We start from the raw sequence: 12,478 nt of genomic DNA on the forward strand, positions 1-12,478 counted from the left end.
GCTGCTGCCTTCTTTAGGTTATGAGCAGACCCAGATATAAACCTGGGCTTCCCTCTCTCCCGTGCCTCAGAGGAAGGCATTTGGAAGTAATTTGTCTGAGGAAGGTCCTGGCTGGGCAGGCCCTGGGCTGGCAGCCCTGCTGTGGGGTGTCCAGAGGTGCTGAGGGAGCAGCATCCCGGGCAGGAGGCAGGGATGGGTGGGTGGGTGGGTGGGTGCTCCCGTGGTGTGGAAGGCTCTGGAGGCTTGGAGGGTTCACTGGTATTCTAACACCTGCACCCTGGTGGTTGTACTGACCTTTTGGGGACAACCCTTGTCTCTGCAACTCCTTTACCTCTCCAGCTGCTTGGCCTGCCTTCCCAGGGAAGGGTAGCCATAAGGAAAAGGCAAAGGACTCGGTGCAGGGACCCCCTGCAGAGGGGTTCTCCTTTCCACTGGCCTTGATTTATCTGGGAGAATCAGCTGGGAAAGCAGAGAGGTGGGAGCTGGCCCTGCTGCAGTCTGAGGTGGCCGCTGTGTGCATTGATCCCCTTAAGCACACCACACACACAAATATAAACACTTGCCATGTTAAACATAGATGTCATTTCAGTCTGAGAAGCCAGTCAGCAGAGCAGAGAGATCTTCCACATCACCCTCTTGCTGAATTTGCCCCAGCTCTCAGCTTAAGCAAGGGGGAAGGAGACTTCATCAGTGCCCTTGTCCAGGCCCGTTTAATGTCAGCCTTTCATGATGGGTAAGGATTCATACTAACCATGTCATCACATCATCATAAAAAAGAACAAAAAAACACCCCCAAAATCTGACCAAAACTATTTTGCAGAATAATATGTTGAAGTGAGCCTAAGCAGATACCTGTGCAGGCATTGTGTTGCCCATGTTTTGTCTTTTATCTTAACCATTTTTTATGCATCAAGCTAGTAAATAAATGAAGTTTTTGGTCTTTGTGTAGGAAAGATGTACATTGTTTTTAGGAAGGACTTCATTATTTGTCCAGGTGTGATTTTTACCATTTTGATTGTAAATCTGTGACTAGTGGACAAAACAGAGTGCTGCATGGGGGTGATGAATGCACACAGCCTGGTGGGAAGGAGGAGCTGGGAGGGCTTAGTTACAGCTGCATGGGCAGATGAAAGCTTCAGGGCCTTTTTCTGCAGTGTCCTTGGAACACAGTGAGTGCATCCTGTTATCTGAAAGCATTTCCTAAAAAGATTAGGGTGGTGATAGGGCAGTACAACCACAATATTTAGCCTATATAGTCTTTATTTGCCTCGTAAGGCAAGTGATTTCTTTCCTGTATTTCAGCTTCCTTCCTAGATTCTGACAAATTCTAAGCCACTCTTCTTACCCACCTTGCTGCATCCTGTGATCTAAATTATAGGCTTCAATTAATGCATCTTCCATACCTTAGTGCTGCCTGAGATGTGGTATGTCCTTGGCAAATGCAAAGGAGATAGAAATTGGGAACTTAGTCTGGTAGATCTTAGGTTGAGCTGTTGCAACTGTACTTTAATACTTCACGGTAATTACTGAAGCTCCCCATAAAATAATCTCTGTGTACTCCTAAAATGGAATTGAATGCATCAGAATAAAAGAGAAGAGGAGCCCTTATCTGTACTTTTAGTTAAGTTTTTATTTATTTCCCTTCTTCCTCCAGCGTGGGAGGATGAATAAGCACAGAAGAAGACACAGCTTTGCAAAGGCACGGAGCGCTAAAGAGCGTCGGGTTTTTCATCAGCTTTTAAAAGCCAGACTGTAATCATAAATTCCCTGATAGCTGGAGCATGCAGAAGTCGTCTTTAAGCCTACAAGTGACAGGCTGCTGTTGCTTTTCAAACTTCAGATTTCTTTTTTTTTTTTTTTTTTTTTTTTTTTTTTTTTTTTGTAAGAGACAACTTTGATCTGGTTCCTTTGTAATGCTCTGTGAAGAGCCAGGGCCGCTGCGCTCGCCGGCTGCAGGGCTGGAAGTGAACTTTCTTGGCAAGAGCCATCTGGAGACCTCAAAGAGCAGATTAACTTGTCCAGAATTGATGTGATCTTTGAAGAAGCTGCCTTTGCCCGAAACACATGTGATTAGCTTGACATTGGCAGTGATAAAGTTGAGATGCACAGCAGTGTCTGAGTACCCTCAGTAACTTAAGTGGAGCAACCTTGAGGATTTGCAATCAAATTATCAGCTAAATCCCCAACATTAACCTCTTGAGCAGACTTTGCATCTTCAGTGCACGTTAAATCCTGTCAGGAGTAAAAGTTTTCAGCTTTGCATCTTCACAGACATTTGTTCTTACCTCCAAAACATGCCCCCGAGGCTATATGGGGAAACTCTCTGAGTACTTTGGGACATTTCTCATAGTTTAAAGCCCAGTATGGGGCAGCTTCTGCTCTAGTTGTTGGTACCAGGGACTGGAAACGGAAATTTCTCTGTTCAGGTGATAGATTAATGTAATCTTGTAAATCAGACCTGCTGGTAGATGCTGTTCTAATCCCCTGGTTAAAGGTGACCCTGCTGCTTGGGTGCTCTTGTCAGCACATGCTATTTAAATATGCTGAAGGGATTTGCTTCTGCTCGTACATCATAAGCCAACATGTGCCCCTTTTAATTTGATTGACTGATTGTGATAATGAAACGTGGTATGGTGTGAAGGATGTGTCACACCCTGGTTGGTAGATGGAAGAATGGGAAGTGAGGGAGCTCTGTGTGATCGTGTCAGGCCAGCCAGAGACTCAGCCAACTGGCATTTTGGAAGCTTTTTTTTTTTTTTTTTTGCTCCTTGGACGGATAGTACATAACTTTTTTAATGGAAAAATAAGTTTTTTCAGACTGGATAAATGCAAGATGTCAGAATAATGAGCTGGAAGGATGTCTCAGCATTAGACTGCATCCTCCCAGCCATGATGGCGAAACGACCAGAGACACCAGACAAGAGTAGTGCTTTGGGCTGGTTTCCTCCAGCAAATGTGGTTCTGGAAACAGTCAGCTTCAAAAACAAGGAAAATAGGCTGTAAGAGTTTGGACATAGTTGTCAGAAGCTGGTGTGGAAAAGCCGGGTGGGGGCACAGAGTCTCAGTGAGTGGCTCTGGCTGAATTCCAGCCCTGGTCTGTGGTCCCTGAGCACCATTCCTCAGCTCCAACACCACCCACCAAAGGAGGAATCATGTCCAGCTCCTTGCTGCTGGACAGGAGGGAAGGGATCACAGCTGCTCAACCTGCCATCAGCTCTGGGGAGAGATCTGGAGTTTCTGCAGAGCCCGTTCTGGCATGTCCTGCCCTGGAACTTGCCAACATCCCCACATCTCCTGCAGCTCAGAACTTTCCAAAGTAACTCATAAGCTGCCTCATGGCTCAAGCTGTTTAGAAAATGGGATTTCTCCCATGGTAAAAACGAGCTGCTCACCCAAACTGTGATGATCAAAGGTTCAGAGTATGTCACCAGAGGAAATCTTCTGGAAGCTCTGTTTAGGGTGGACATAAGCAGAATATTTTGGGTTGTCAGCTTTGTGAGTCTTTATCTCTTGGGTTTACTACTCTAGTGCCTCAAACAGATGCTTCCTCAACAGTGGAGGGGTTTGGAGGTGTCTCACCATAGCACTAGGGAGTTTGGAGATGCACTTATCACAGGGTCAGGCAGGTGAGGGACCCTTGGAAGATGAGGAGGACTGCCAGCTGCTGGTTTCTATCACAGCTTCGATTCTTTTGAGTAAAAATTTGCTTCCATAATATTCCAGTGTCATAAAGATTCAGTGCTAGAGCTGGGGAACATGGTAATGAAAATGGATAGATCTGATCAGCTTCCCTGTTGGACTGAGAGCTGCTCCAGCCACACTGGAACTGCTGGCACTCTTGGGAAGACCATATTTCTCAGACCTGCCAATAGAATGTTGTGCAACTTATTCCCTTGAGTGAACGTGTATATTCTATGGAAATTAATTGCCTAGAGGCCTTCCATCTCCAAGGAAGTTCCCTCCTTTCTTCAGTTGTTTTTTTCCCCCCCATACTTGACTAAGAATGTCAATGCAAGAGGGATGTAACTGTTGGGAACCAAAGGGTGAGGATTTGGCTTTGCAGGCAGAATCTGTGAAATCTTCCTCCTGTGGATGCTGAAGGTAATGCAGTTCTTCCCCAAAGTTTGTCAGCCCTGTGTCTGGCAAAAAAATTGAGATTTTGTGGTTTTGGTGTAAATATTTGGTGTGGTTTTGGAAATAGCCATCAGGTGGAGTTGCATGAAGGAAACTCAGGATCCCAAACTGGAAGGAGAAGGATGTCCTCAGGAACTCACAGTGCTGTGGGAACTACAGCTAGGTCAAGAGGATCAAAGAGGATCTCCCCTCTGTTCTCACTTCTGTTGAAACTCCAAGATCTGATGGTGCTTATGGTGCTGTGGTGCTGCCCTTGCTTGGAGGAGTTGGAGGTTTGGGGTATCTGGGGACGGGATGCAGCTGAGACACCGTGGACACCATGCAAAATAAACTGAAGAGGTAGAAGGAAGCCCTAAGGAGATGCTTGCTGATTTTTTGCAAGAGTTTTGGCCCTTGTCAGCATTACCAGAATTGACAGGGATCAGCAGAGAGCTTTATGCAAAGAAAAGGCAGCTGGTCAGGTTGACTTACTTGGGTCGCTGTGATCTCTATTATGATTGTTCCCTATGTGATTATTTTGAGGGTTGAGCAACTGAGAGCTGCAGAGGAGACGTGCAGCTTTCTTTCTGCCATGTGTGAAATGTTCTGCCTTCGTTTCAAAAACATTCATTGCTCTTTCTGTCTGAAAAAATACAATAAAATTCCAGAACTCTGCAGGAATTTTTGTGAAGTCTGACTTTAAATGCTCACCTTTCTTTTTATCACCCTTATCAGCACATAGAGCTTGGTACAGCTGACATTTCAGATTGCTCTGGGTCTGCCTGTATCCCTTTCTAAAGCAGCCTCCCCTCCCAGATCAGAAGTGACCAGGTTTTTTTGTTAGACTCCATGTTCCTTTAATGTTTTCCTCCTAATAGATGTTGAAAGCACTCTTCAGAGGCATGGCACGAAACATTCAAATAGTGATATGAGCCAGCTGAAGAGAGTTGTCAGGGAGAGGGAGCATTAGGAGAAGGATTGAATACAGATGGATTCCTCCAAAGTAATCTAACCTGTTATGATTGCTTTGAAATCCTGTACCCTTTCCGTCTACTTATGCTTACCAAAAGTTTACATTTGCATTGATGTATTAGAGGCAGAGCTAAAATGGAAGCAATCCCTCTTGTATACATGCTTAAGTGTGTAATTTTAGATAAATACAACAGTTGTGGCCAAGCTCTTGCCTGCATCCTCAGTGGAAAGCCCCCAGCACTGCAGGAGAGCCTGTCCACCCCAACCCCTCCAGAGGAGCCAGGGACCACCCAGCACCCACCTGCTTGCTCTTGCTTCCTTCAGCCACCTCAGATCTAGACTTGACAAACTCTTCAGATGCTCTCTGCTGCTCTGTCTTTGTACCAGCAGATGCAAAGGAAAAGAAACTGATTGATCTGTGTGTTTTCAGCTATCATGGTGATTTCTTAATACACTGCTAGAATAATCCATCCCTCGTCCAGATGATCCTGGCAGCCCCACTAGGAGCTGATGCTATATTTTAATTGGGAAACCCAAAAAGCATCCTTCTCTTTGCCCACAGGGAAGGCTTGAGCTATCTGTCATTCCTGCCTCAATTTAAGAGGTTGTATCAGCCTCCATCACCTGACTGTCATATGGGATGTGACAGGAGGGTTGCAGTGCACAGCACTGCTTTGGTGTTCAGAACTGACCATTATGTGATGGGAGAAGTGGGGAAGGGGGGCTGGTAAGGTTTGCACTTACTATGCCTTGCTTTTTAAGGTGAACTTGTTCAAATTCTTTCCAGCCTTAAATATTTGCCCTAGAAAACTGTTCTGAAATCTGATGGAATATAGAAATTAGGTTGCTCCTGTGCACGTTTACAGTGACAGTCAGAAAGGTTGTGTGCTAAATGATGGTGATTTGCCATCCCAGGGTGCCTGTGCTTGTACCCAGCCAGCTCTGTACTGCAGCTGAGCATGGGGGAACCTTGCAAGGTTCCTTTGGCCTCAGGGAGTTGTGAAAAAACTCAACTACCTCAGTTTTGGATGCTCTTTGCACCACTCTGCAACTGCAATAAGCTTCTTCCTCCAAGGAGAAGTAGCTTGGAGATTTTTTTGGCTTGTGCCAAGCAATGTAGTCCTGTCAAATTCAGGTTTTAAAATTCTTTGGTAATGCTTTCATTCTTGTACACTGAGTATCATATTCTACATAAATCATCCTGAAGACCTCTACCTTAAGTGGATGGTCTGCTAGTCCCAGTTCATGTGGTGGCTGCCCTGTGTTCATCCTTTGCAAATACAAAGAAACCTCCATCCTTTGCCCTTGCTGGTGTCTTCCTTGCCTCCAGTCCTTCTCCATCTGTGCATTTCTCAGGGGTTTCCTTAGTCTTATCTAAATGTAAATTTATCAGGGCAGGCTCTGTTTTCTGTTGTCTGTAGGACTTTGACCACTTCAGTGCAGCCAGAAAAGCTTTTCACAGCAGAATAGGGAACACAAATTGTGTGATGTGTCCCCCTTGGAGGTGTCTGCTCAAGGTCCATTACTAGGTGCCAGTTACTGAATCAAAGGTGATGCTGATGAGCTTTGCAATCTGAATTAAACCAGGGCTCTGATTTTCAGAGCTTGAAGAACCTGAAGAATACTTTACAAATGCTGCTTTTCATGCAAGGGGTAGTGGGGGACTAAATGATGCTGTGTTGGTGTGAACCTTTCATCTTGTTCCTCTGTCTGGCATAGAGCAGGGTGACTTGCAGTGACAACAATGTCCCGTGTGCCCTGGCAGTCCCACAGAGCAGCAGAGCCAGGGACAGGTTGGCAGCAGGAGGTGTTGTGTGCCTGTGGCAGTGTGAAGGAGCTCCTGCCTGCTTGTTCCACAGCCTTGCTCCATCATTAATCATCATTAATCCAGGGCTGCTGCTGCTCAGGGACCTCCCTTCCCACACTGACTCCTGCAGGCAGCCTCTCTTCTGCCAGTTTGTCAAAGAGAAGGAGGCTGCCCTGCTCAGAGCTGGACTTGGGTAACCTGTCTGCAGGACAAGGCAGGTGGTTATGTACAGGCCAAGCTCTCTAGATCCACAAACAGATTGCCCATTGGAAAAGCCAGTGGGATTAGATGATCCTTCCTGGTGGAATTTGCAAGTGTTTGATGTACCCGAGTGTGACATTTGAGGTTGGCTCTAAGTACTGCCTTGGAAGGAACAGCCATTTCTTGCTTTACCTCCCTCCCTTGGCAAACATACTGGAGTAAAGGGTGATGTAAAAGCAAGCGTGGAATGGTGAGCCATGCTACACATCCCTCTCTGCTGGAAGAGTAGAGGCCTCTTTCGACTCAGGAAAATGCAGTTTTATTATTTAGGTATTGCTTTTAGATGTCATGCTTTGCTTAGAGAATGGCAGTGCTAAGCAGACAGCCAGGGGAACTGGGCTTCCTCTCTATAGTCTTGTTAGCTCCCTTCTTCATCCCTGACAGTGTCATCTTGATGATGACAAAGTCTCCATGAATTCCCTTTTGCTTCCAGGTATGAGTCCAACTGTTCATGGTCCTACCAGTGCAACTTAATATGCCTGTGAGCAGTGCTGGGGCTGCAGGCAGAGTGCTGATGATGTGACCTCCTCATTTGTATCCTCCTAATTTGACTCTCTCTTTTTCCTTGCAGGCATGGGCCATGGAGAGAGCCTGTTAACCCTTACTATGTCAACACAGGCTATGCTTTGGCACCAGCCACCAGTGCCAATGACAGTGAGCAGCAGAGCATGTCCAGTGATGCTGATACCATGTCACTGACAGACAGCAGTGTGTAAGTAACTCCAGTCTGGTGGGACAATAGTGTCTTCATTTCTTTAGTGCTGGTGCTGATGATGTGGTAGTCTTGGGGAGGTTTACTACAGGTGGTACTGGGGGAATATCTGACAAGACCACGGTCATGCTCATTCTCTCTTTCTTTCCAAGCATTGTTGTTTTGTCACTGTCACTCAGCTTTGCTGGTTGTGGAAACATTTGCAATGGTTTGAGTGAATTAAAATAAGTGATAATCAGTCAGAATTCCTGCAGTGGTTCTTGCCAGGTGCAAGAAACATTGGAAAGGTCAGATAGCTTTGTAGTGAGTGATCTGAGATGTAGTAACTTCTGAATGTCAGACATAGCTTTCTGCTTACCTGGGTACTGCTCTTCTTGAGGATTTTTGGTGCCCGATTGTGCTCAGTTTCTGGTTGCTTTTCAGTATGGTTGGTGACTGATAAGTTCCAGTTTATGTCTGGTGACCACTGCACTTCAACAGAACTCCTGCCAATAAGCACCACCTCTACATCTTTTTTCCTTTTCTCTAGTTCCTGCCTTCATGACAGCACCCTGTATCTCACCCATGAGATACTTCCTTTAAGATGGTCTGCAAAGGGAGAAAAAAGGGGTTACAAGATTTTGTTGTGACTGCATCTCTGTGATAAAAAGAAAAGGATTTGGGGAAAAAATATTCAATGTTTGGTTTGTTTTTTAGTAGTGCAAATGTGAAATGTCTTTCTGTAGATCAGGAATCCTTTGATTCTTCAAGCAGAAGATGACTGGTTTACAGAATTTGGAGAGGGTTTTATTAACAGCAGTGCTGTAAACACAGAGTCCTCCAAGAGGCCCGTTTAGTGTCACTGTGACTGTCAGGAGCTGTCAGACCTCGTTGGAGAACTTGCCAGGCTGTGTCATGGATGTTGTTAATGGGTGCTGGGACAGTTCCCCACCTGTCCTAGGCTGACACAGTGAAGGTGCTGGTGAGCTGGGGAAGGTGCCCACGAGCTAAGGGGGCTTCTGTGTCTGCTGTGGGGGCTCTGTGTGAGCCCACAGGGTCCTTGGCTCTGGCTCCAGGGGGGTTTGGAGCCATTTAGGAGCAGCTGTTGAATGTTGACTGCCAGTATCCTCACACCTTATCCATGTCATGTTGCAAAATGGAGGAGGCAGACCATGGCCAAAGGGGCATGAGAGGCAGAGGGTGCCCCTGGGACAGAAAGCTGTAGAGAACTGCTAATTAAAGGCTCAGTTTGATACAAATCCAGCATCTGGATTTGGCTTTGCCACGTCCTTCTGCAATCCTTCATATTCATCAATTGATATGGAGGAGTACTCTGAAGCTAGCAGGGGTCATGTAACTTCTTGTTATCAGGAGAGACAGATGTAAGAACTCTTCAGCATTAATTAGTTTTTAGCACTTCCTTTGCCACTGGTCCAGCAGGCTCATGGGGTTGTGCTGATGGTTATACCTGTTATAAGTTGTAATCATTAATGCCACAGTTCTTCACCCTCATAATTTTATTTCAGTGGCTGTAATTTATTTCTTTCACAGGCAGAATAATTTCTGTTTGACCATCCTATGCATTCTTTATTCTTTGCTCCTTTTTCCTTTAGGCATTTTGTCCCTCCTATGCCCACCATAGGCTGCCTCTAAGACTTTAATTACCACTAATACGTGTACTGCCTTCTGCTAACAACTAGCCTAATCTCAGTGGGGTTTTTTTAAGTCTCAGAAATCATAAGAATAAACCTGTGATCTTTCTGTGCATCTCAAACTGGATGCAGATTGATCCCCAAATTGGGATTCAGGACATACAGCCCTGACCTTCGGCTTGAAAAGACTCAGTCTGCTTTCAACATTTGCTCTTCATTACACCTTTTAAAACTCCAGTGCTAAGTTTTGTTCATTTTTTACATGGTGTTGCTGAACCTGTCTGCCTTCTGAGTTTCAAAGGAATTTCTGCAGAATTGCTCAAGGCAGCAAAAATGAAGAACAACCGGGCGCAAGTTGAAGAAGGGGCTCCTGCTGCTTGACAAGACTTGCATGTCTCGGTGCTTTGAATTCAGACTCCTCTGAGGAAAATGGCAATAAAAGCCTCGTTTGCTGATGAGCAGGGTTCTTCCCTGTGTGTGCTGTTTACATACAGCAGTCAAGCTCAGTAATGAAGAAACCCAGCTTCTGCTCCAAGGCAGTGTGTGAACTGGGTGTGATCCCAAGGCAGAAACCTCCCTGACCCTCCATCAGAGGAGAAGGTGTCCGGATAATCCCTATGCAAACGTCAGCTAATTGAAAAGGAAGGTGTCCGGATAATCCCTATGCAAACGTCAGCTAATTGAAAAGCCCTGCTAGGAAACCAGGAAGGTGTGCAGGCACACAAAGAGCCTGGCTTGATGCAAGGTCTGCTCTGCCAGTGCTGGCCAACTCGTGCAGGTGGAGAAGGCAAACACACTGAGCAGCTGCTGCTCCTCTGGGGTGGTGCCACCAGCTCCTGTCCAAGCTGTGTGATCATATTGATCATTGGACTTCAAACCTTGTGTTCAGTTTTGGGCACACAGTACAAAAAAACCATCAAGGTTCTGGAGAGAGACCAGAGAAGAGCAATGAAGCTGAAGGGTCTGGAGAGGAATATCTTATGAGGAATGTCTGAGGGAACCAGGGGTGTTCAGCCTGGAGAAAAGGAGGCTGAGGGTAGACCTTCTGGCTCTCTACAGCTACCAGCAAGGAGGGGTTGGTCTCTTCTCCCTAGGTCACAAAGAAATGGCCTCAAGTTGCATTAGGGGAGGTTTAGTTTGGATATTAGAAGTAACTTCTTAGCTGAACACTGGCACAAGCTGCTCCCCTAGGGAGGTGGTTGAACCGCGATCCCTGGAAGTGTTTAAAGGACATATGGATGTGGTGCTTGGGAACATGGCTTAACCACTGCACTTGGAAGAGTTGAGTTAATGGTCAGTACTTAGGTTATGGTTGGACTCAATGATCTTGAAGGCCTTTTCCAACCAGAATGATTCTGTGAAAGGGTTCAGATGTGGCAATCTGAGCCACTGGCACAGACCTGGGAGATGTTCTGGTTGTCTGGCCCCAAGCTGGCTGAAGGCAGGCAGGCCCAGGCTTTTCAGGAGAGCTCAGCTCACCGGAGTGTTTTTAAAAGTCATTTCTGTGGTACCAGCTACAAGCAGGCTTGCCTGAAAGACAAACTTTCAGCAGGATGCCTTTCCAAGCACTGGTAAATATTATTGTAATGGGTTGAATTTCTGTAACAAATATGTTATCGGTCCCTGTTGTTCGCGGAGTTTGCTGTTTGAGTGGCTTAAAAAACATTGCTTCTAAATGCCTGTGCTCTGCTGATTATTTTTCAGTCTTCCTGTGTCCTACAAATTCCTCTGCCCATGGAGGCAAAACAGCTCTGGTCCTCTCTGCTGAAACCTGTTTTTGTAATTGGCAGGGCAGCTGTGTTGTTTTAGCTGGTTTCTGCAGAGGACTGGGTCAGAGCCCTGGCAAGTGCCAGCCTGGCAGTGTGGGGTGGCTGCAGGTGGGGCTGGACTTGGGGCTCAGGGGCTGCCCCGGGCTTACAGAAGCATTTAAGATGTGTCCTGAGCTGCTCTTGATATGAATAACATCTTCCCCAAGCTTTCAAGGAGGAGATGGCCTCTGGGCAGGTGGGTTGTCACAGCAGAGACACACGAGGGAAATAAAGGCAGGAGCTAAAATGGCATTAAATCAGCATGTGATGTTCCAGTTCAGATGCAGAAGTGCCTTAGGTCCAGATCTTCCTTCTCTTTATTTGTGCTAGAGCTTAGATGCGTAAACAAGAGGTAATGTCTCCTTTGTAGCCCAGCAGCTGTGCTTCAACTCATCAACAATCCTTTTTTTGGGTCCTACCATGTGTCCTGGCTTATCTTGGTCGGTGGGTGATGAGCTTTGTCTTCCCCCTGGCTTGGGAAGCCCTCAGTTCCAGCAGGATGCCTTTTCTCCCCCAGTTCCAGTTGAACCTGCCCCAGAGTAAGGATGGCCATTCCCCGAAGGGAAGGGGCTTAGGACAGTGGTAACTCCTTCAAAAAACCTTGAGGATTAAATATTATTTCTCGGATGATTGGCCTCTGGCCAGAATTCCTGGCAGTTTTCCCATGGTGCTTCTTTATGTGAGAAAGGTCTCTTGGTGGCAGTGGTGCTCTGATAAGAGTAATTGGTAGAAAAGATCAGCTTCACTCTGGGTTTGTTTCCTGTCTTTCCTAGGGCCAGTGATCCAGAATGACCTTGAGGTCTGCTATATTTAAACAAGTTTTAACAGCTTTTTAATTTAAAAAGATCCTCTGTGATGATTTTTCAACTTCTTAGGCTTAATGGTTGAGTTTGGAGGCTGTCTGCAAGAGGAGCAAAAGCAGCCCTTGTTGGAAGGATCCAACTGCAGAGCCACAGCAAAACCTCCCTGCTCACCAGAGGCTCTTGCAGAACATTTTGGAGAGAAGAGGAAGCCACTGTGTTTCCCCAGTAGCAAACCAGTTACATGGTCATGAAATAAATGATAGAAAAATTCTTGTTCCCTCCCATTGCATTTCAGCACAGAGCTTTCTGGTGCTAGAGAGAGTCACGTGATGGAACAAGGAAAAAAAGTTGGAGAAAGTTTTATTTTAAAA

The 12,478-nt window shown here is 46.1% G+C and overlaps 1 protein-coding gene across 4 annotated transcripts in view; it reads left to right on the forward strand.

Moving 5' to 3' along the window:
* Positions 1-12,478, forward strand: part of AXIN1 (axin 1) — a 65,472-nt gene that overhangs the window by 30,494 nt on the left and 22,500 nt on the right. For all 4 annotated transcript variants that reach the window (XM_071761302.1, XM_071761300.1, XM_071761303.1 and 1 more), the window contains exon 3: positions 7,725-7,865. In XM_071761302.1, the coding sequence (XP_071617403.1) occupies positions 7,725-7,865 (141 nt within the window). The remainder of the gene's footprint in view (positions 1-7,724; positions 7,866-12,478) is intronic.

This window comes from Heliangelus exortis, chromosome 17 (genome assembly GCF_036169615.1).
Source record: "Heliangelus exortis chromosome 17, bHelExo1.hap1, whole genome shotgun sequence".
Classification (NCBI taxonomy): domain Eukaryota; kingdom Metazoa; phylum Chordata; class Aves; order Apodiformes; family Trochilidae; genus Heliangelus; species Heliangelus exortis.